This window comes from Dama dama, chromosome 30, assembly GCF_033118175.1.
Source record: "Dama dama isolate Ldn47 chromosome 30, ASM3311817v1, whole genome shotgun sequence".
Taxonomy (NCBI): domain Eukaryota; kingdom Metazoa; phylum Chordata; class Mammalia; order Artiodactyla; family Cervidae; genus Dama; species Dama dama.
In genome coordinates this window covers 38,781,746-38,805,011 of record NC_083710.1, presented here as the reverse complement: position 1 = coordinate 38,805,011, position 23,266 = coordinate 38,781,746, and the positions used below count along the sequence as shown (strand labels likewise).

General features: G+C 38.5%; 1 protein-coding gene across 2 annotated transcripts in view; it reads right to left on the bottom strand.

The window, feature by feature from the left end:
• ZDHHC20 (zinc finger DHHC-type palmitoyltransferase 20) overlaps positions 1-23,266 on the bottom strand; it is a 60,018-nt gene that overhangs the window by 19,095 nt on the left and 17,657 nt on the right. For both annotated transcript variants that reach the window (XM_061133007.1, XM_061133008.1), the window contains exons 2-7: positions 16,793-16,819; positions 13,121-13,224; positions 8,560-8,680; positions 3,748-3,817; positions 2,657-2,689; positions 1,936-2,056 (exon numbers count right to left, since the gene is read on the bottom strand). In XM_061133007.1, the coding sequence (XP_060988990.1) occupies positions 1,936-2,056; positions 2,657-2,689; positions 3,748-3,817; positions 8,560-8,680; positions 13,121-13,224; positions 16,793-16,819 (476 nt within the window). The remainder of the gene's footprint in view (positions 1-1,935; positions 2,057-2,656; positions 2,690-3,747; positions 3,818-8,559; positions 8,681-13,120; positions 13,225-16,792; positions 16,820-23,266) is intronic.

Below are 23,266 nucleotides of genomic sequence, written 5' to 3'. Positions count from 1 at the left end.
TATTTCATTTTGTCTAGATGATCCATCCACTGATCAAAGGCCCTTACTGTGATCTTGCTATTTCTCCCTTTACTTTCACCCTTTATTTCTGCCTACTGTCTTGCTCTCTCATTTCTCCCTTTACTTCTGTTAATATTTACTTTATATATTTAGGTGCTCATTTGTTGGGTGCACAGATAATCTTCTCTAGGATATCCACTAACTTCCTTCAAGTCTCACTCAAATCTAATCTTCTTACTGAGGTCTACTGTGATAAATCTTTTTAGTACTATAACTTGCCCACTATACCCACCTGCCCCACACACTTGCTAAGTCCTTTACCCTGATCCACTTTTTTCCCACAGCATATAGTTTCCAATATACAATACAATTTGCTTATTTACTATGGTTACTGTTTGTTTAGTCCTTCTCAAAAGTAAGTTCTACAAAGACAGAATTCTTTGTCTGCTTTGTACATTGATATATCCAAAGTGCCTAGAACATATGTGCCTGGCACATAGTAACTGTTGAAGAATGAAGAGAAAAGCAGACTTAAGTTATTAGTCTTTCCTTACTCATCATGAATCTTAAAAAGTTTGACAATATTTACTTTTCATTAACAAATCATTACATGCAAACACTGCTGAAGTTTCTGATAAAGAAATGTGACATTCTGTAATTTGGACGTCATTCATCTGGTTCAACCTTCACTTTATTTACCTAACTCTTCCAACCTCAGTTTACAACTCTGAAAGCTGGAATAATAAGAGCTCCTTCTGCATTAACTATATTTTCTTCTTCTATGCAGCCTGGGATCCGAGCATCTGGATCCCAGCTGACTGGGGAGAGAGTGCCTCTCCCAGGGCTATCTATTTCTTAAAGAGACAGCAAGGAATGTACTTCTCAAACTATATACAAACTAATCGGTCCAGAGCCCACAGTCCAAAACACCTCTGGTTACTTGACTCTCACAGTTCAGTGGGCAATACTACCCTGCCCTACTCACACCAAACAAGGGACTGCCTGGAGCCCCAGAGACCACTGAGGTTACTCAAACTAGCTAACCCTATGTGCACTTACCCTGCCTCACTGTGCCTCTCCCATGGACACTTGTGAAGGCTCTGGCCCTCGTGCCTTCGACTTCCTGAGCGACTCTGGTGCTTCCCCGTGTGGGCCTGTGTAGTGTGGTGGGAACCCTCCCTTGGAACTGTGAGTAACAAGCTATCTTTTCAGAGGTTATCACCTCCTGATCTGTCAGTTTCACCACACCTGAATAAAAATAAAACCTACATTTTAAAATACCTTCCTAGGGTTTTTAAGAAGAGTAAATACAAAAGCACCTTTTAACCACAATAACCCCCACCTTCAAAATCAAAGACTTAAATGGAGGGGAAAAAAAATGCTAAAAGAAAAGTTGGATGAATATTTGTATAAATTTACAGTGACTAGGATAAAGTAAAAAATCATAATTAAAAAGTACTACTTTAAAAATATAAAACTGATTTAGTAAAAACAAAATGGAGTTATAAGACATCAATCAAAATGGGAAAACATTTGCCACTCACAATAGGAAAATGATTAATATCTACAGAGACAGGAAACAGATTAATGATTATCTGAGGCTGGGAGTTTCAATTTTATTACTGTAAAAACTTCAGTAAGTCTCATCAACTCAAATGAAAGGAACCACTTCCCTAAAATTGATAGCCCATTGTTAAGAGTATGGTTGAAAACAGTCTGAATTACTAAAAGAAACTATGTCCTGTGTAATACTCATTTATTCACAAATAAACATGTATATAGGAAGGGAAATTTTAACCCCATTTGTCTTCTGAGCCATTATAAATCCTAACTGGTACAATTAAGTACATCTACTTATAATACAGAATGAAGGAATTATTTATGACCATCTTAAAAAATCTTAAATATAGGTTTTAAGATAGAAAAAAGACTTACCGTCCAAAATTTTATAAAGTACTGTAAAACTGTTGTAGCCACGAAAAGGCAATATAACAGAGAGTAGAATAAAAAGAGCAGGAAGAATTTGTAATTAGAAAATCCCACACAGTTATTCACCCTAGAAGAATAAAGAAAATCACATTGTAAAAACAAGACAAACTTAGAGAAACAAAACTAGAATGGTGTCTGCCAGGGACTTTCCGGAGGGGAGCAGGGAGCTATTTAACGGGGACAGAGTATCAGTTTTGCAAGATGAAACAGTTCTGGACACTGGTTGCAAAACAATGCAAACAGGCTTAACACTGCTGAACTTGTACACTTAAAAATGGCCAAGGTGGTAAATTTAATTTTTTTAAAAAAAATCATGATGAAAACAAATAGGACATATCAAAAAATGTAAAATCATTATAACTATAAATGGTTCATTTGAGAAGAAAGGGGTAGTGTCTTAATTGTGGATGTGAGTTTTAAATTAATTCTGTAAGAATTTGGAATTTCAATGTTAATTTTTAGTATACAATTTTTTGGGTTAATAACACCAGAATATATTTTTAAAGAAAAACATGTAAACAGAAACATAAAACTACATCAATCTTGATATCTATGAGTAATTAAATTGATCTTCAAAATTTAGGAACACTGAGATCAATCACTCTAAATAAATACCCTCCTTCCCACTTCCCCACCTCATGTCATCTCCTTTGTGTTTTATACATACCAAGGACAGTGATGGTCCATCTTAAGAATACACCTAAGAAACAAATGAGCAGAAGAAAATCCATGTAGAAAAATTCCACTAATTCTAATTTGATTTTTGGTTTTTTTGGACTTAAAATTTTCCCTTTCACAATACATCTTAGGAAAACCAACCCAGTAGAACGAGGTTAGAGACAATTTCTGTTATTTCACATAGGTAAGAGGCAGTGATTTTTCATACTGAGAATTGAGCTGAACATGGCCGGCTGCCTTGAACCACATCAAGCAACACTGTAATAATACACAGGTAAGATGCATATAGCACTTGGAAGAGTAGCTAGATGTAGTTTACAGAGTCAGCTGAGGAAGACAATAGGGAAAGTTACTTTAAACATATGCAAGTCATAATAACACAACTTTGGAAAAAAAAGTCTTCAATAAATGGGCTTGTAGGTAGTCTGTCTTCCTACAGATATATTACAATTCTATCCCATGTATAAAAACCACTGTATTTTATACTCAGAAAAAAAAAATCCCCACATTTGTCCCTCCATCAGTATATGCAATGTATATTTGCACAAAGTTAGACAATAAGTAAGATTAAATGGCCCGCCTCACTGAAGTTCAAGGACTCACTGGGATTCCTACACTAAGAGTCTTTCTTTCAACACACCACCTTCTCACAAGAGCATAAGAGATAAAATCTTCCACATTTTAGGGGGAATAACTTCACAGGTGGTAATTGAAAGTAATATTTCTGTGGTTTGTTAGGCTTTAATACCAACATTAATAATAAAAGCAAGAAAACTGTCATGGTCTTTTTAATTCAGGAAATAAAGTTTATCTTTCTTATGGGGGTATTACTTACTTGCTCATCAATATTACATTTAAATATAAGCAGAAGAAGTACACATACTCAAAGATCTAAGTGGTGCAGGACTGTTACCTGCGGTGACTTCAGCGAGTGTTCTGGCTCGGGCATGGGCTCCTGTCAGCTCTGCACACACAGCAGTGCCGGGAGCCGAGGCAGCGTCCTGGCGAGTTTCTGCCCCCGGCCTCCCCACACACCAGCTCCGGTCCCGGGCTGAATGACAGCCAACGAGGAGTACTTACACGTCACATGCTGAGCAGTGATGCGCACGGTCAGGCTTAATCAGCTGACACCTTTCACAATATCTGACGGCTACATTTAAGAATTAAAAGGAAGTTGTTGAAGGATATGTTTTAGAGTTGAGTTAATACGACTATAAAATCTGCTTTCACTTTTTATAAACAACTCTGGGAAACTGACAACTGATAATTTAAAGATAATACCAATAACTAAACAGACTTTTTGAGAAGGTTTTTGCAGGGTCTTAGATGACTGAGTAGACAGAAAAACTGATGTAAATACAGCAATCAGAAAAACTGCAGTTTCCATGGTGTTTTGCCAGAAGAACGATGTTGCTGTGACAGAAATGAGGGGGTGAGGGGGTGGGTACGGGAGGAGGGTTCGGTTGTTTTTCTTGCTCAACAAGCATTCAGAGTCTCTACTCTGAGACAAACACTGCTTCATGCTGAGAATATACAGTTGAACACGACAGACTTCCCTCCTGCCCCCAAGGTGTTAGGTTTTGTCTGGCTTGAATTTGGACAACAGGTCACTCAGGAACCACTGTCCTTTAGAAGCTGGAAGTACGAGAATGGAGCTCGAGTGGGCACACATGCCAAGGTGAATGCGAAGCCCTGACAGTGGTCTCCAGGGGCCCTGGGGGAGGGCTGGGCAGTGCCCTTCTGAAACCCTCACTCGCAGACGTGGTAGATGTGTGACCCCGAGTGCAGCTGCCATCCCCTGCCACCTTACAAGTGAGTGCTAGGGTGACCACAGCCTTGAGTCTGCTAACTTACATGAAAAAAAGGTTTAACTCAGCTCTGAAAACTATTCAGAAAACAAATTATTTGAGACACAGTAAACTAAACACCACAATATTGTGGTGTCAAAATCCCATGGCTGAAAACAGTTGAAGGAACTGTAGGAAAAGAACGGGACAAAAGCACCTTGTGAGGCAGGGTTAAAAAGTGCAGGAGGAAGAATAAACATTCAAGAATGCAAAAACAACTAGAACAGAAAAGTACAAAGAAGAAAAATTTTTTAAGCAATTAGACTGACAAAAAGCCACTAAGTATGGTTAGGAAGAATGAAAGCCAGTTGCCTGGAACCTGCTGGAAAAGAAAAGAGGCCGGGGTGCAGACAAGTTACAAAGAGACCTGCAATCATGGGGAAGAGAAAACAGAGTTGTAGTTGGAACACATCAGAACCTAACCTTTGTTGCTGTTTTTAAGAGCAGATGTACTCTGAAGTATACCTGCAAGCAGAAGGAAGAAAGAGGCTGGAAATTTTTAAGCAAGATTTTTAGGAGCAAACCGAGGGAGAAGGAAAGACAAAGGTCACCGATGTCTATGTAAGTCTCATAAAAAGACAAGAATGCAGACACCAGAGGGAGAGGCCTGCGGACAGCTGAGCATGGGCAGGGCAGCCCCAAGTCCAGAGGCAGCCAGACTCAACCACCATGATTCACACTGGTTCTCTCCCACTTACTCCCTTGTGACCTTGACAGTAACTTACTTGCTAAAAGACGCAATTTCTGCTTTTGTTAAATGCAAATAATATCAAGTGTAGCAGACTATTGTGCAAATTAAAAAAAAAAATCTTCTGGAACTTATCAAATTCTCAGTAAAGCAATTATTATTGTTATGATAATATTATTTCTGATAAAACATGAAGTGAAGCTCCAGGATGGGAAAATTAGCGAAGAGGAGAAAAGGGAGCTTTTTCAAGTGTATATATAAACAGTCATTACAGAGAACACCCAGGAACAGCTTCGCCCCACAAATGCCTACTGAGTGCCTGGGGCAAGGTGCTCACTGTGTTAGGACGAAGGGCGGAGCTCCAGGGGCCAGAACTTCAGGACTGAGTCAGGTTGTGAGGACAACAGAGACAACCACCAGACAGTGAGCTGGGATCAATAAGGTAGGAAGCTGAGAAGTTTGGAGAAGACTGTAAAAATCACTTTTTGTTCAAGTGAACAGAAATGGCTGAAGAGGTAGACAGCAAGTTAAAATTTTAAAGTACTGACAGAGTTAGAAAACAATGATTTGAGGTAGACAAAAAGATATAAAAATAAAAAGTGGGGAAGGAGAGTTTTAGTACAGCTGACCCAGGTAATGGTGCAGGACGAGCCAGAGAGAAACACTGGCCATATCCAGACTGTGGACGGGGGAGCTTAGGAAGACTCATTTTTGAAGACGTCCACATGGTTCTGCTTCTGTTAGGCACATGGTTTAAAAAGCACAGAAAGGAATTCAGTGAAAGTCGCCACCCCCGCTGTGAAGGCAGAGCCATCACGTTCACTATCTCTGGTCTAGGAAAGGTCCACTTCATACAATGTGTGGTTCTATATTTTGTTTTTTAAAGGATGTATGGTATTATTTCCATAAAAAGAAAAAACCCAACGTTTGAGATTCTAGGCAGTAGAAATGGAGTATAAAACAGTGCTCAAGGGCAGACTGTCTGCAGTCAGAAGATAAGGTGTGAATCCCAGACCTTGCCACTCAGGGACTTTAGGGACCTCACCTGTGTCACCCCTTCATCTCTAACATGGGGACAAGTGTGGTGCTGTCTCAGGGTGGCTCTGAGGGGTAAATGATCACCATAAAGTGCCCAGTATAATTCTGGTGTAATAGTCAACAGATGAAGGGTATTTTTCAGATTAGTAGAAAGTCATTATAATGAATGAAGAATAATAAAGATTTAAGGGTAAAGATTTTACGTCAGTGGCTTTCAACTCTTTGGAGTTACTGCTCTGAAAATCAGATCTTGCCATGAACAGGCTACTTCAAGAAGTACCTATAACTCTGTATATAATCTCAGAGCTTTGTAAATCTTCTAGAATCTTGGTCTTGGGGTTAAAAACATCTAGGGAATTTCCTGGCAGTCCAGGGTTAGGACTCTCAGCTTTTATTTCAGGATGGCAGGGGACACGGGTTTGATCTCTGGTCACAGAACTAAGATCCTACATGCCTCCCAGCATGTACACACACACAAAAAAAGTTTAATCTATGGAACTACAACTACTAACAACTGCTGTGAACTAGACATTTTATAGTTAAACATAAGAAGGATTATTTTAGATTAGCTTTTATGTACTGAAAGTGTATTACTATACACCAAGATCTACACTCAGTGCTTGTCTCATTTACGAACACCTCTGGAGATTTAGATGCTAGCATTCTCATTTTAAAATGAGGAAACCGGGCTTAGAAAGTCTAAGTGATTCTCATGGCACTAAGAACTAAAAAGCTGGGGTTCGATCTGAAATCCATGGTTTCATTCTACACAGTAACATACTGGTTGTGCAAAAGGACAGTCCAGGCACACCTGGTTTCATTGTGCGTCATAGACCCTGCGTTTCTTCACAAACTGACAGTCTTTGGGGACCCTGAACGGAGCAAGTCAACTGGTGCCGTTTTCCCAGCAGCATGTGCTCGCTTTGTATCTGTGTCACATTTTGGTAATTCTCATGGTATTTCAAACTTCATGATTATTATATTTGTTATGGTGACCTGTGACCAATGACCTTTGATATTACTACTGTGATTTGCTCAAGGCTCAGATGATGGTTACCATTTTTAGCAAAAAGGTATTTTTAAATTAAGGTATGTTCGTGTTTTTCTGACATCGTGTGATTGCACACTTGATAGGCTGCCTTACAGTGGAAGCATAACTCACACGCACTGAGCAACCAAACAGTTCATGTGTCCCGCGTTACCGCAAGACTCGCCTTACTGCAGTGTCTGGAACTGAACCCACAGTATTCTTCAAAGGGTGCCTGTATTAAACGCATGAAAACTTAAATGTTGGTCAAACATCCCCTCCTAAAATATAGCACGGATTTTAAATTTTCTTAAGTCAGCATATGTACAGAACTACACAAAGGAAAAAGCTCTTTTTATTTCCCCTTGGAGTTGAGCAGCAGAGTGGGTTTCAGAGGCAGGACATCTTTCCCCACACTGTCTGTGTGACCTTTACTAAGTTACCTCACCTCTGTTTCCTCATCTGTAAAGTGGACACGACAGCGTCTCCCCACAGGGCTGGTGTGAAGCTCAGATGAGCTCGTATGTGTAAAGGACTTAGATCGGACTAACTGTCAGCTGTCAACATTATCTGGTATTTGAATGAATTAATGAGGTATATAATACATAATTTTAAACAACTTCCTACAACTAAATAACCAGCTGGGCGACTCACAGACCCGTCGCCCTCACAGGCCTGAGTGTCGGTGGAACGCAAAGAACAGAAGCACCCACAGCTTCTAAGCAGACAGCGGCCTTCCAAGTCCGACCCTCTGAGGGGTAGCTTTACAACCTTAACCAGTTTCTTCCCGTCTGTGGCTTTTATTTCTCCCCATTCTAGGTTAGCACATTCTTGATTTTTTAAATATTACTCAGGGATGACACAAAATATTCAAATTCAAACCAGGATTTCCAAATGACAGTTTACTAAAAATTGTAAATGAAATTTTTAGCCATGAAGGATGAGCTAGAAAAAAAATGCAGAATAAGAGAGATCGACATTAAAGTGAACCACATAAAAAGTCTGTATGAAACTAGACTTTGTATCTGAAATACCTGTATCTCAGGTAAATCTATCTCAAATACCTGAGATAGATTTACCTGAGATAAATACCTGTTTTCATATAAAGGTACACACCTGTATCTGAAATACCGTATAAGATACAGAACACAGAAAAGTCTTGTTTCTGCAGATGCCATTTGTGACAACCACAATACCCACTTAGTAGTCAAATCATGCAAAGATATTTTGGCAAAAATAACCACATTTTCAAAATTCTTTGGAGAGGGAACTATAAGATTTGTTTTTCTTACTCTTTGAAGCCGATGTGGTGTAGATAGGTAAGTCTCTTGCTGCTCTTCTCAAAATTTCTTGTTGTCTTTCTTGGCTGAATTCCTTTTCATAACGTTCCTTCACAGAATTGGACAAACAGAACTATAGAAGGAGAAATAACTATCAATTCTTTTCAATCCCATGATTATTAACTATCATGCTCAGAAAAATAAGCTTTATCCAGAACAGAAAAAGACAAATATTTCCTTCTATAAAAGCAAAATTTTTCTTCAAATTTGTTTAGGAAGTTAAATCAAGCACCTTTTAACAAAACTACATGCCTTTGACAGACTGAAAATATATGTCCTCCATGCTAATGATGGCAAAGAACATGAACTAAATATTTTTGCATCTTTGTTTTTTACAGAAAAAATTAACTTTCCCCATCAAAGAGGGCTTAATATACATTTTGTGCTAGTAAAAGATTTGCTGTTTGAAAGTGTCAAGAGATTATGAATCTTTGGGAAGATGTTCAAAGACTCACTTGCTTGGGGGCAAATCACAGGCAGGGGTCCTGCTTCTTTTCTGGCCAAGTTTCTCCTGAGGACAACTTTTACTGCTTTGTTTTTGTTTTTAAAACGCTAACCAATCAGGGAACTTTCTCCAAAACTATTAAGGACTGTCAAGGCAAGCACAGTCTCCTTTTCTCAAGGAGTTCTTTTGTAGGGCTGCTTCCAGCTTCCATTTCTCAAGTTTTAATTCCCACGTGGTGGGTACCATTTCCCTACAAAGGACGTGTTTCATTGCTTCTTTTCATGTCATCCCTGTATCTCAAGGACCTCAGTTTCACGACTCTATTTCACATAACCAGGAGCTTTTATTAAATTTCTCTTGGTTTTTATTTCATAGATTTCTTTTAAAAAACAAAAACTGGCCTGAGACATGCTCTTGATCATGTTTCATACAATATTGTTCCTCAACTATTATTTACTTACAGAGTTTTGCTTGAAAAGGCCTAAGGAGTCCTAACTGGAGCTTCATCTTTTAAAGTTTGAGTATTTGGTCTACCTGCTAACTCAAGTATCAAAACCTGCCCACCCTCAATGACTCGTCATCAGTAACGGCACTGCCTCTTCTGTTAAAAACAGAGGACAGCACAGCACAGATTAGGAGCCCTTGGGATAAGGAACCTGTGATCCCACGCATCTCAGGGCAATTTTCTAAGACTGCATAATTATTGGCAGAGCTGATAGAAAAACACAAGTCCCTTGAGTTAGTTCTGCTCTAGGATGTTTCTCTCTATGCCACTAATGTGAAAAGATGTTTTTGCCTTTTACAGACTTGTTCCTCTAACCTAGGCTAAAACACAGTGGCTGAGGCAACAGAAGAGTCCTTTTAGATCACCTAGCCTGGCTTCCACCACCAAGCCACAATGGCACAAGCAATCCCCCAATTACTTAGGAAGGACAAGGAAGAACTTGGACGTATGAACTGGACAGAAAAAATACACACCATCTTAAAGCTGACTCTGGAGGTCACCTATGTAAATGCCCAGGCACTTCTGAGATCCATCCCCTCCCGAACACTTTCAGGTACAGAACACTTCCCTACTCTGTAAGATGGCCCACTCTCCTTTAAGAAAGCTAACTTGCTAGAAAGTTCTTCCCTGATAAGATACATTTCTGAAACACTCAAAATAGAGAATAAAGATCATTAAGAGGTGAAGTGAAAGTTGCTCAGTCCTGTCCGACTCTTTGCAACCCCATGGACTATACAGTCCATGGAATTCTCCAGGCCAAAATACTGGAGTGGGTTGCTGTTCCGTCCTCCAGGGAGGATCATATGGTATAACGTCAAACACATACTTGGAAAAAAGATGCTCTCATCAAATTTTGCAGTTTCCCTGTAAAATCTGAACAGACTTCCCTGGCCTAACTGTTTCTAGGCAGGCCTCAAAATCATTACTTTTCCTTACGAACTATGGTTAAGAATTATGAAAAGTTTAAATCAAATGAAAATATCAACAGATACCAGGATTTTAGATGAGGAATGGAACAAGATAAAACTTAAAATGAATTTAGAACTTTGAAATTATTACTGTTTTTCATTAAATACTACTGAACAGAATTCAAATTATGAAATGTCATTATCTTAAACAGTGTTCAGATGTTTCAATTTAAGTGTATGTTTGGTACTGTCCTGGGTACCAGGGATTCAAAGATGAATAAAAATATAGCCTTTGCCTTCAACAATAGATTCCTATAGTCCAGATACGAACGTTAAGAATTACAAATGACAAATTATCAATTCTTTACCAGGTGTGATCAAAGGTCCCTCAGGAGGGGTGGGGGCTGTCCATGAATGTTTCTTGGAAGAAGAGGTACCAATCTAAATTGGGTTTAGAAAGATAAACAGGAATCGTCCAGGAAGGTAAAGCAGGAAAGAAAATCTTGGCAAAAGCAGCAGCATATGGAAAACAGAGATGCGAAATGATATATTGAGGGCAACATGTTACTTGAACACAGACTTCCAGGAAGAAGTAGTGGAGATAAAGTGAGACTTCAGCTCCTGAGGGACTATAATCAGGAAGCGAACAGACCCCTGGCAACAATGTGGGAGTGGATGGAAAGGCTTAGGTGCTGGGCTGAATGCTAACTGGGTGCAATATCGTAAACACAACAGCCAAAAAAAGAAAAAGTAGCAGTTAGATGGCACTTACTATGTGCTTGGCATTCTTCTAAGCACTTCCATATAGCAGTAACAATATGCTGTAAGTACTACCATTTATGTGTGTGTGTGATCAATCTATTTAACCCATACAACAATCCAATGAGGTGTGTACGACTGTCACCCTGACTTTACAGAGGATGGCTCTGAGGTCCAGGGCCGCGGCCCCAGTGCCCCGCAGCCAGTAGAGCAGAGGGAGGAGGCAGACGGAGCTTGTACCTCTGTAATAGCCTGCTTCTCAAAAGTAATACCAACTGTTTTCCTTATTCTGTTTCCTGTAAAGACTATTTAGTTTTATACATGATATGTTTCCAATAGCCATCACATTACTGGTAATCCTTTTCAATTTAAGAGATTAAGGTATGGATGGCAGCTTGTAATTAACTTTAAGGGCCAAATAATTATTAGCAAATGCCTGAAGAATATATTTGAAGCAACAGTAAGCTTGATTAATGGTTTACATTATCCCTTAAAACAAAAGTGCCCAACAGAAACAATGGGCTAATGACCATTTGGCATCAGACACTACTGCTGACTGTACAGGCAGAACCCAGCAATTCTTCCGGGCACCTGCCCCAAAGAGCTACATGTTTGTGTGTGCTAGAATTGGACAGCAGTCCTACACCCAAACGCCCATTAACAGGAGGCCAGATAAGTAACCTGTGTCACACAGCACAATGGAGGACTGAGCCACAGCTACGTACAACAGCACGGAAGAATCACACACAAGGAGAAAGTTCACGGAAGGCATGCAAGCAGACGTTCTGTGTGACTCCGCCCACATGAAGCACAGAAGAAGGGAGCCGGAGGGAGCACAAGGAGGCTCACGGGATGCCAGGCACGTTCTGCTTCTGGAACTGGGTGCTGGTTACACGCATGTGCTCAGTTCATGAAAACTCATTTATTCATACATTTACAGTATGTATAGTTTCTGCATAATGTTCTTCTACAAAAAGTTAAATGGAAGTAGATGTCTTTAAACCTATATCTGTAATTTTTAATGCATTCTGATGAATTTAATACAAAGGGAAGTAACTATATTATTATGTCATCTAATATTTGAGTGCTAACCACAAGGCAGGCCCAATGTTAAAAGCTTTCCATGAATGAATCTCATTTACTCCTCACAAACATCCTACAGGGGCGGAACGACTGCTGGCTCCACCTTCCTTGGATTCATTAAAAAACGTGTTGGAGCAGAAGATCAAACTCAGACAAGTCTAACTCTGGAGAGTGTGTCCTTCTCCATCCAGCGTGCCCCTCTCTGTCCGGCGTGTCCTCTATCTAGTGTGTTCTGCTCTATCTAGCTATGCTGAACTTGAACTGAAGAGAATCCAGTTGGCTGTATCAGGTGAAAGGGACACAACGGTCTTCAGTTTTACTCCACATACGTGTATACTTGTGTTATTTCCAAGTGAAACTTCCAAGCAGAAAAAACACTAGCCACACTAAGTGTCACAAGCAACAGCACAGACGATTTGTTTCCCATAATCAAAACACTTTATTTACTTGCAGCTTATTTGTTCAGGCCTGAGAAAAAAAATAAGTGTTAAGAGAGTTTCTAAAAATAAACTCTATTTTCCTAACTCAATTCTGTCCCTTAAGATTTTTCACTCCAGTGACATAAAGTACGTCTTTAAGAAAACACAGCATGGCACAGCTAAACCGTAGTGCCATCATGGATCTTTTACGAAGGACATCAGTGGGCTGTGTCTTGAGAGGCTGACGACTCACATTCACAACGCAGTTACCGAGCAGTTTATGAATGGAAACAGAACAAACGCTTCATGTAATAGAGTTTCAACAAAGGTAACACAGGGAAAACAATCCCATCATCAGTGAAAGCATTTGGTAATTTACCAGCATTAAATTTACCTCTTTGGAGGGGGAAGCGGGAGATGTGAAAATTGTCATCCAATAGGACCATACAAACATAACAAAGAACAGATGGAAAGCCACAAGGTAAACAACGGCCTTTCCTGGTAAATAAAAACAAACAACGTTTCATTGAATCCAGGTGAAAACAGGAAAAAGCATCACATGTTAAAACACAGTATTTAGAGTCAGCAGGCTCAATCCAATAAAAAATTTAATTAAAACATACTAAGAACATCAAATATATACACTCTTTTATCTGCATGATGTAACACCACAGATATGAAAAAACACTCTGTTCTTGCATTTAAGGGTTATCGGCCTGGTTTATAAGTAAAGATTTGATTTTATTAAGTTGCTGAAGGTTTAAGTTGAAATCTTAAAAGCATCTCCTTCAAAAGCACTTCCTAAAATTTAAGATTTTAAATGAATTAAAAATTATTTAAGACAGAACATTAAATCCAAGGAATTATAACACTGAAAATAAACAACTCAATTCCTGGATTATTCACAAAAGTTATCCTAAATGTTATTGTCCTTTTCAATACAGGGTAATGTAAAAGTTTAGACACTCTGAATCTCTCCCATAACTGTTTCCTAAGTGGATTAGTGTAACATTCCAACATCATTAACTCACTGATATAACTAAAAACTTTTTGCTGTGTTCTGTAGTTTTTCCATCTGTAAGAAGATAGAAAGAAGCAAGAACTATCTATCAAGTGCTTAAATCCTTTTTCAGTTTGGAACGTAGTACCACAAACTCACTGAGGAAAACAAAGCACAGACAAGCATAAAAGTTTGAGGTTCTACTCAATTTTTAAAGTTCAGATCAAATGTTACTTTTTCCAAAAGGCTCCTCTATTACTTTCAGAATTTCTCACTCCTTCATACTATTCTCCCCAAATGATTCACTCGGACTTCAATTAAAGCACTTTAAATGAGTTTCTTTTAATCTAGCTGCCTAATACTAAAGAGTGAATAAATGGAAAACATTTAGAATGGTGTCTGACACGCAATAAATCCTCAGTGAATACTGGTTATCGTCATCACTGCTATCCAAGCCTATCAATTCCTTCTTCTCAAAATCTGTGTTTTTCTGTGCATTCCCTATTTCAGTGTTTCCCAAGTTTATGGACTAATCCGAGTTTTCACTGGTCTGCAGTTAAATGAGAAACACTGAGAACAATGCAGTTAAGTTTTTAATAAAGCTAACGTATTCAATTTGAACAACTGTCTTTTTTGCCCTGAGGTTATTCTTCCTTAAGTTTTTGGATTTTAAAAAATGCTTTTAAATAAAATGATGATAAAAAATTGATCCCAACTTGCTGAACCCCAACATTTCCTTCTGCAATTACACTGGTTCACACTGGTTTAACACAACAGAAGCCTAAGTCACACTGGTGATCGAAACAGGAAGCCAGGGCTTGAGGACTCCTCAGTACACGGCTGGCTAATCTCACAAAATGCGTACTTTACTTTCTAGCTCCCAAGATCTGTGTCAAAGTAAACATCTGTCTTCTCACTGCCAGGGCCCTAGTTCCTTGACTGCTGCTCGTCTCGTCTGGGTCACTGCACAAGCCAGCAGGTGTCCTTGCCTTTACTTTCTATGGTTCCTGGTTCATCTCAACGGTCAGTGGAGAACATGTGGCTCAGAAGTTTCTTCTGCCCACTGTCTGTGAAACTCCTGAGAAAGCGCTCCACCTACATGACTAACAAATGCATGCTAAAACTCCGGAGTTTCCTAGTAACTGAATTTAACCGAAGAGCCTCAATCAGCCCTTCCACATGCTGAAAGTCTCCGAGGAGACATAATGTAATCCTTACTTATAACCCTCATGATGGTCTCGTAGGTATCCTTTCAGTTCACAAAGGTAAAAACAAAGGCTCAGAGAACTTCATACCTTGCCCAGTGTCACTTACTGACTAAATGATAAAGCCAGAATTCAAACCTGTATATGCTTGATAAAAATCCAAGGTCTTTCCCACTATGTCATATCTAAAATTTTCCTCTCCATTTCTCTATTATCTTAGCATCACTCCTACTTCAGAGACAGCCAAGTCCCACATGAAGTCCTAACCACAACTTCCTTCTATTTGCAAATACGCTTTCTTTTCATGATCGCAAATATTGTCTTCCTCATTGAAAACTCTGGTTCCTCAAAACTCTGCATTCTCTACCACTTCAGCTCCCTCTAGGCTAAACCCTATGGTCTAACCAATGGATTTGGTATCATTCCTTCATTTTTTTTTTCCCTTTGGGAAAAAATGCTAGATCTCAGCCTCCTACTGTTACATGAACACAGAAGTCCTTCTTTACCAAGTCTGCAATTTTATCTTCATCTAGCTCACATCACTTATTATTGCCTGGCTCCTATATTCAATCAAGTTTATCAATCCTCAATTATATATTATTGTAGAGCTTTCAGATAAATGGTAACCTTGAGGTTACTTTAAACTTCTTAATCATTTAGCTACTTACAACTAAGGCTAGAATATAAAACAATACACTCTTTAACACTGTTAAACATTTACTCTTTCTTTAGAATATTTCTGCTCTCCATAAGAACAAAGACAAATAGTTTTTCCCTTAAAAAATCTTTACTTTCAGATAAAGAAATAAGAGCTTAAATAAATCTTTTAGTATACTGCCTGGAATATAGTAAGTGCTTAATAGATGGTAGTTATCAAATTATAATATTATTTTTAAATAAGTTCAAATTAATGGGATTACTAATAATCCCATATATATGCTATACATTATTTATAAGTAATACTTAAAGTAAAAGTTAAAATTAAATCAAGGCTGAAAGAAAAAACTGAATCTATATCAAAAAAGTCTGACTCAAAAATCACCTGTAACTGAATTAAAAAAACAAATAAGCAAACAAAAAAACTTCACCAAAAGACTCTTTGAAAGACAAGGGGAAAATAGCCCCCTGAAATAATGATTCAAGTAAAAGTTCTTTTATAAGAACTTCAGAAATTCTCTACTTTCTGTACCTGTGCTTTCAACATACAGGAAATAGTTTTAAGCAAGAAAAACAAGCCTATCAAGATTGTCTCTACTTATTCTATTACTGAGAAACTAGAAACCAAGTCAACTTGAGATTTACATGCTTAAGGTCTATTTTCAACAATAAGAACATTTATTAATAATTTCTAGGAAATTCCTGGTGGTCCAGTGGTTAGGACTCCCTGCTGCCACTGTAGGAGGACATGGGTTCAATTCCTGATCATTTTAATAATAATAATTTCTAACTATTCTACTGTTTTAGAAGCTTTGATTTTTGTATCTCAAATTCAATTTTACTTCTGAAATTTGATATCAAAGGACATAAAATTTTATTTCAATGAAATTTTGAGTCATGATTCTTCTCTCTATACACTGTCTCCTTGACTAGTCATAAAAACTTTAATTCCATTTCAAAATGAAGTAGTACTATAATTTACAAATTCAGTCTGGTTATTTAATTATTAAATGACTATGAGTAGTAAAGTACTATTTTAAACAAAAAGAAAAATGAGAACAAAACAAACCAATAAAATTTAAACTTTAAGAATGTATAGTTTCTTTCTGAAGACCAAAACAGTCATCACTAAAGTAACAAGTATATGGGTTGCAATTAAGACACTATGTCATCTACTTGAGAATAAAAATTAAAAGTGCCTTACCGTTTTCTCCATTTCCAGAAAGTGTAACTAGAATAGAAGAAAACACAGGGAATAAATATACTTTAAACACTTTTTTATAAACTTTATTTCAGGCTGACTATTCATCTTAATATCATTTTCATAAACATAAAATTTAGTTACAAGATGTAAACGCTAATGCAAATTCAGAATTGCACACTCAAAAAAACCCTGAAAAATTAAAATTCAGATTCTTCTTTATCATTAACACTGTAATCATATTAAAATTTTTTTTCAGACCGTTGTCAATTTTAAGTATGTCAATATGATTATAGCTATGTTTTCTTTCGCTCTTTTCTTAATGTTGTCTACATAATAAATAGGATTTTCCTCTGTGGCACTCAGGAACAGACGAACTTACCCCTGCAGGGGGTAAGCATTTTTTTCTTTCCAGTTTTTGAAACCCCGAGAACAGCTTCTGGACAGTCCAGTGGCCTCTGGGTACTATAGATTCTACTACCTCAGTCTCTTCAAGTACCCCACCCTCTCTCATTTCTCCTATTGCCTTCTTTCAGGACTTTCGCAAATTCAATGGCTTAAAGCTACTCTCTACCATTAGTTTAATACATCCTCACTACCAGTAAATCTAAAGATCAAATACGCTTCAACACCCCTGGTCACTTTACAGAAAGAAGTCCAAAGTCTTCAGAGCAGCAAACACTTATGCCCTCTGTGATCTACAATCTGATATTTCTGAGGGACACTGATAAAAACCTGAACAAGTGCAGGGGCTTCCATTCTACACAGAAGAGTCATCATTAACACGTTCTCCTGAGGTTAATCTCATAAATTTAGTGTCATCTCAGTGAAAATACTTTTATTTTTTTAACTAGTCAGATCCCAAATTTCATTTGTGGAAAAATAAACTTATATGATGAGGTAGAAAATTCTGAAAGAGATGAAAAATGAAGTAGTAGTCATGCTAAATACTAGGGCACAGTATTTTAAAAATACTACAAATGCTCCAATTATTAAAAAACAGTTGTACCAGCTCATGAATAAACGGATCAATAGAACAGAACAGAAAGCTCCCAAATGGTTGTTGTTCAGTCCCTAAGTCCAGCTCTTTGCAACCCCCTGGACTGCAGCATACCAAGCTTCCCTGTCCTTCACTATCTCCTGGAGCTGGACCCAAATACATGTAAGGATTTACTATGATAAATACAGGATTTCAAATCAGTGTGGATAGAGCCAGTAAGTAGCATTAGGACACAGGAAGCCATGTGGAAAGATACCACTGAGACTCACAACACATACCAGGATAAACCCCAAATGTACACCAAAGACTGAAATGCAAAAAATAAAAATAAAACAAAACCATGGGTATACTAGATGAAACAGGAGGAATCTAAAAATATATACACTTTTGGAGCTGAGTAGGTGTTTCAGTTTATGACACGAAACATAGAAGCCACAGGAAAATATCAATATATTTGATTTTATAAAAGTAAATGCTTAAAAAAAAGTAAATGCTTGAAAAAAATCACTAAAAAGCAAGAAAAAAAAATAGTCACAACTGTTACTATAGACTAAAAACTAATTTCTCTATTTAAAGAGTACCTACAAATCAGTAAGAATTTGTTAAAAAAAAAAAACCAAAACACTACTTTTTCACAGAAAAGGAAATATAGACATCTCAAACATAAAAAAGATGGTCAACCTCATTCATAACAGAAATCCAAAGTAAAACTACAGAAAGATAACACTTTTAATAATCACATTAGTGAAGATCAAAAGCTAGTAGCCTACTTGTGATCACACTGTCAGAGCAGAGTTCTGGTTTTGACTGCATCTGGCTGACAGCGTCTGGTCTGCCTCATTCAACTCCCCCCAGAGACAGCCACGCAACTGCAGGATTCAACAGAGCTGCTGCGCCCCAAACGAAGCTGGACAAACCCAGACTGAGCAGAGCTTACTTCTCCCGGAGGGCTCTCTTGACCACAGAAGCTGGCTCAACACATCGCCTGGGCACACAATCCTACGGCACTCTAAAATTCCCTTATCATAATACCACTGACACTGGTACGCAATTGCGAGTTTCTAGTCGGCAGCTCCTTCCAGATTTCTCCTGGAGCAAAGGACACAACTGAGTGACCAGCACCCGGCATGGGTGGTGTGGAGACAGCCCTCCGTATCTGCCAGCTGCCCACAGATTACAGACACAGGCCTGTTAGAAGCTGTCTGCAGAGCCTCTAGCCTCACACAGGCGTGTTCCGTTTTCCAAGGATCCCAATACAGGTGAAAAAATTCTTCTGATAATAAATCCACAATTACAAAAACACTACATATACCTAAATGGTTACAGGTGCCTTTTAAAGGTATAATGAATGTTTTTCACTTGATCATGTCAGTGACCATGTATCATCTCATTTCCAGATAATATTAATCTAAACTTAAGATTTTTTGTGAACATGAGCGCTTCCACATGCCCTTCTCCACTTAACGGCCCCCCTTTCTCATCTCTGGCTTCCGTGGTGGCTCAGATGATAAAGAATTCACCTTTAATGCAGGAGACCAGAGTTCGATCCCTGGATTGGGAAGATCCCTGGAGAAGGGAATGTTTACCCACTCCAGTATTCTTGCCTGGAGAATCCCATGGACAGAGAAGCCTGACGGGCTATAGCCTATGGGGTTGCAGTCAGACATGACTGAGCTACTAACATCCTTTCTCACCTACCTCCCCCCTTAACTGAGACTGAAAATCCCAGATACTCTCACTTTACCACCATCCTCTGTCTCTACTCTGGCCATGTGATATATAGCCATGGCTGATGAATATGTCTTTGGTAAAGGAGAAATCATGGTGGGAAAAAAAGCTTTCTTCCTTGACAAGTGAGAACGTGTGAGGAGACAGCCGTATTACTGCCTTCATCCAGCCTTTGCCTTGGATACTTAAAATGAAGGGGATGCTGACATCTCGAACAGCCAACCTTTGCTAGATGTGAGATTCTGGGTTGATAGTTCTCCTCTAACACTTGAGAAATGCCACCACACTTCCTTCTGGCCTCCACAATTTCTGATGAAATGCCTTCTGTTGTTCTAACTTTCCCCCAGAGGTTAGGTTTACTTTTGGCACTGTTTTTGACACTCAGCCGTTAGTTCTCAAAAGTCTGACTATGCGTCTTGGCATGGACTTTGCGTGAGTGTCCATGCGTGAGTGCCATCAGTGAGAGCAGTGAGGAGGGTGGACGACAGCACTGACGAGGTGCTGCACAGGGAACCGTCTCCAGGGGCAGATTACTCCACCTGGGGCACTTGCTGACGTGGTGACTTCAAGCCTCTCCTTTGTAAAGGTTCACTTCTCACTTTGACACTGAAATTGTTTTGTAGGGTAAAAGGTTAAGGGTATGTGAATATCTTCTTCCCCTAAAACTTTCCACATAATGGTTTTAGCATCCACCGGTAAGCCTGGCCTGAACCTATTATTTTGTAGAATTAGAAAAGCACCATTAAACACGCCTATTATTTATTTCCATACTTTTAGGCTGGCATTCTTCTGCAATGAACTTTCCCTCACTGGAGATGAACTAGAGTCATTCTAAAAAGGCAGTACAAAAATATAATTATTTCCCTTTAATCACCCATTTTCAGAATAAGATTTTGGTATAATATTCACCTCCACTGTTAGCAAATAAATTTACTTTTTCCCTTTTTGAATATCAATATAGAATTTTACAGATTTTATTTACTCAATGTGTCATCAACCACACTCACTTCCTATGTTCAAATTATCTCAGCTTGGCCTCTTGAATCGTCCTCGTTGGTCTCTGAGCACTTCCTAACACAGCACAAGATGTCTAGGCTCACTGTACATCCTCCTCCTCTGGACCTGATATTAGCCATTTCTCCAAGGGGCACTGGTTCCTTTTAATGATATTTAATATAATTTTGTTTATTTATTTTTGGCTGTCCTGGGTCGTGGTTGCTATGTTGGCTTTTCTCTAGTTGTAGCAAGCAGGAGCTACCCTCCAATTGTGGTGTGTGGGCTTCTCGTTGTGGTGGCTTCTCTTGTTGCAGAGCGAGGGTTCTAGGGCACTCAGGCTTCAGTAGCTGTGGCTCCCCGGCTCTGGAGCAGAGGCTCAATAGTTGTAGTGCACAGGCTTAGTTGCTTGGTGGCCTGTGGGATCTTCCTGGAGCAGGGATCAACCCATGTCTCCTGACTGGCAGTCAGATTATTTACTACTAATCCACCAAGGAAGCCCCTTTCAATGACATTTAGAGACCAAGCTTTGAATTCAAGTGGTGCTTAGAGCTACTGGTGTTTCATTGCTTTTAGGTCCTTTGGATTACAGAAATAGTACTATACATTAGAAGTAGTGTTATACATTTATATTTATATTTCCAGTTCAAATAGAACATTGGTTTTTCTTAATTTTTTTGGCATTATATTTGTATCTTTTTACTTTCACAATAAAAATCTCAGTTCCTAATTTATTAAATTTATCCTAAAATATATAATAAAATAGTTTAAAAACTACATACTAGTTTAAGATTTCTTTGAAGCTTTGTTTTATTCTGTTTTGGCTTTAAATGACAACCAGCTAAGGAGTACTATGTTCAAAAGTCACTTGAAACAATTCTTTCTTCTGTGTAGTTATAATATTAACTTTTAAAAATTAAGTTCATTTGTTTCGTGATTTCAAATTTTAGTTTGCTTTTACCTCCTCTTTATTTTGGATATATAACAAATGTTAATGTTTAAAAGCTAAGACTATATAAAAAGATAAGAAAGGTCTAAAAAAAAAAAAAGAAAGGTCTAGCTTTATTCCTTACTCCCTCATCCGAGGTAATAATTTTTATTACTGTTTTATCCTTCCACCATTTCTTTCAACAAAATAAGCAAGTAAGTATGTATTTCTAATTTCTTCCTTTATATCCTGGTTTGTTGTTGCTGTTCAGTCGCTAAGTTGGGTCCGACTCTGTGACTCCTTGGACTGCAGCATGCCAGGCTTCCCTGTCCTTCACTATCTCCCAGAGTTTGCTCAAATTCATGTCCATTGAGTTGGTGATGCCATCCAACCATCTGATCCTCTGCCGCCCCTTCTTTTGCTTTCAATCTTTCCCAGCATCAGGGTCTTTTCCAATGAGTTGGCTCTTCCCATCAGGTGGCCAAAGTATTGGAGCTTCAGCTTCAGTCCTTCCAATGAATATTCAGGGTTGATTTCCTTTAGGATTGACTGGCTTGATTTCCTTGCTGTCCAAGGGACTCTCAAAGAGTTCTCTCCAGAACCACAATTCAAAAGCATCAATTCTTTAGCACTCAGCTTTCTTTACAGTCCAATTCTCACTACTCGAAAAGCCACAGCTTTGACTATATGGACTTTTGTCAGCAAAGAGATGTCTCTGCTTTTTAATATGATATCTAGGTTTGTCATAGATTTCCTTCCAATGAGCAAGCGTCTAATTTCATGGGTGCAGTCACCATCCAGTGTGACTATGGAGCCCAAGAAAATAAAATCTGTCACTGCCTCCACTTTCCCCCCTTCTGTTTGCCATGAAGTGATGGGAACAGATGCCATAATCTTAGTTTTTTGAATGTTGAGTTTCAATCCTTGCTGTTTTCATTTATACCCTAGAAATCACTACACATTGGTACATAGACATAACCATTGTTTGCTTTTTAGAGCACTGCATGGTATTCCATTGTGTGGCTGTTCCAGTTACACAACGAGGCCTCTATTGATAGCCATCTGGGTTGTCTCCAATTTTCTGCTGTTACAAACAGTGCAGCAATGAATAACCCTATGCATCTGTTGTTTACTGGTGGAAGTTTATCTTCAGTGTAGATTCCTAACAGTGGAATTACTGGACGAAAGCAAATCTGTCTGTTTTCCTCCAAATTCCTGTTATGGGGCTGTACCATTTTAAAACTCCTACCAGCAGCGTATGAGGTGCCTGTTTCTCTACAATAAAGAATTTTCAAACCTTCAGTGTATGAGGGTAAGAGTGTTCTCACATAAGTCATTTCCATTCCCTGCCCCCCGTAAACTGTTTTTGTCACATCCACTTTTTTTCCCCTAAACAGGTTTTCCTCACTCCCTGGTCATAAGATCATCCACCTATATGTTTCTTCCTAGTACTTGAAGGCTCTTATTTTTTAATGTTCAGATTTGGTCAACTTTGAAATGGCAGGTTCCAGGGGCAGGAAAAATATCAAATAAGCTTGAAAAAATATCTTGTGGTGCCAGAAAATGAGGGAAGAAAAATGATGGGGACATGTCAAAAAGACACAGAACCCAAACTGCAAGGGTTCCTACCAGCTAAAACTGGGACAATTTGAGAAACAAAATAAATGACAGATTATAACCCATAAAAGAAGAATCCATGAGAACATGCTGATATAAATGAATGAAACGAATGAATGAGGGGGAGGGAAAGCTCTTCCTTTCAGTAGAATCCTAACTACTAAACGCAGAAGAAATTATAGAATTAAAAGAAAATCACCATTTAGCAACC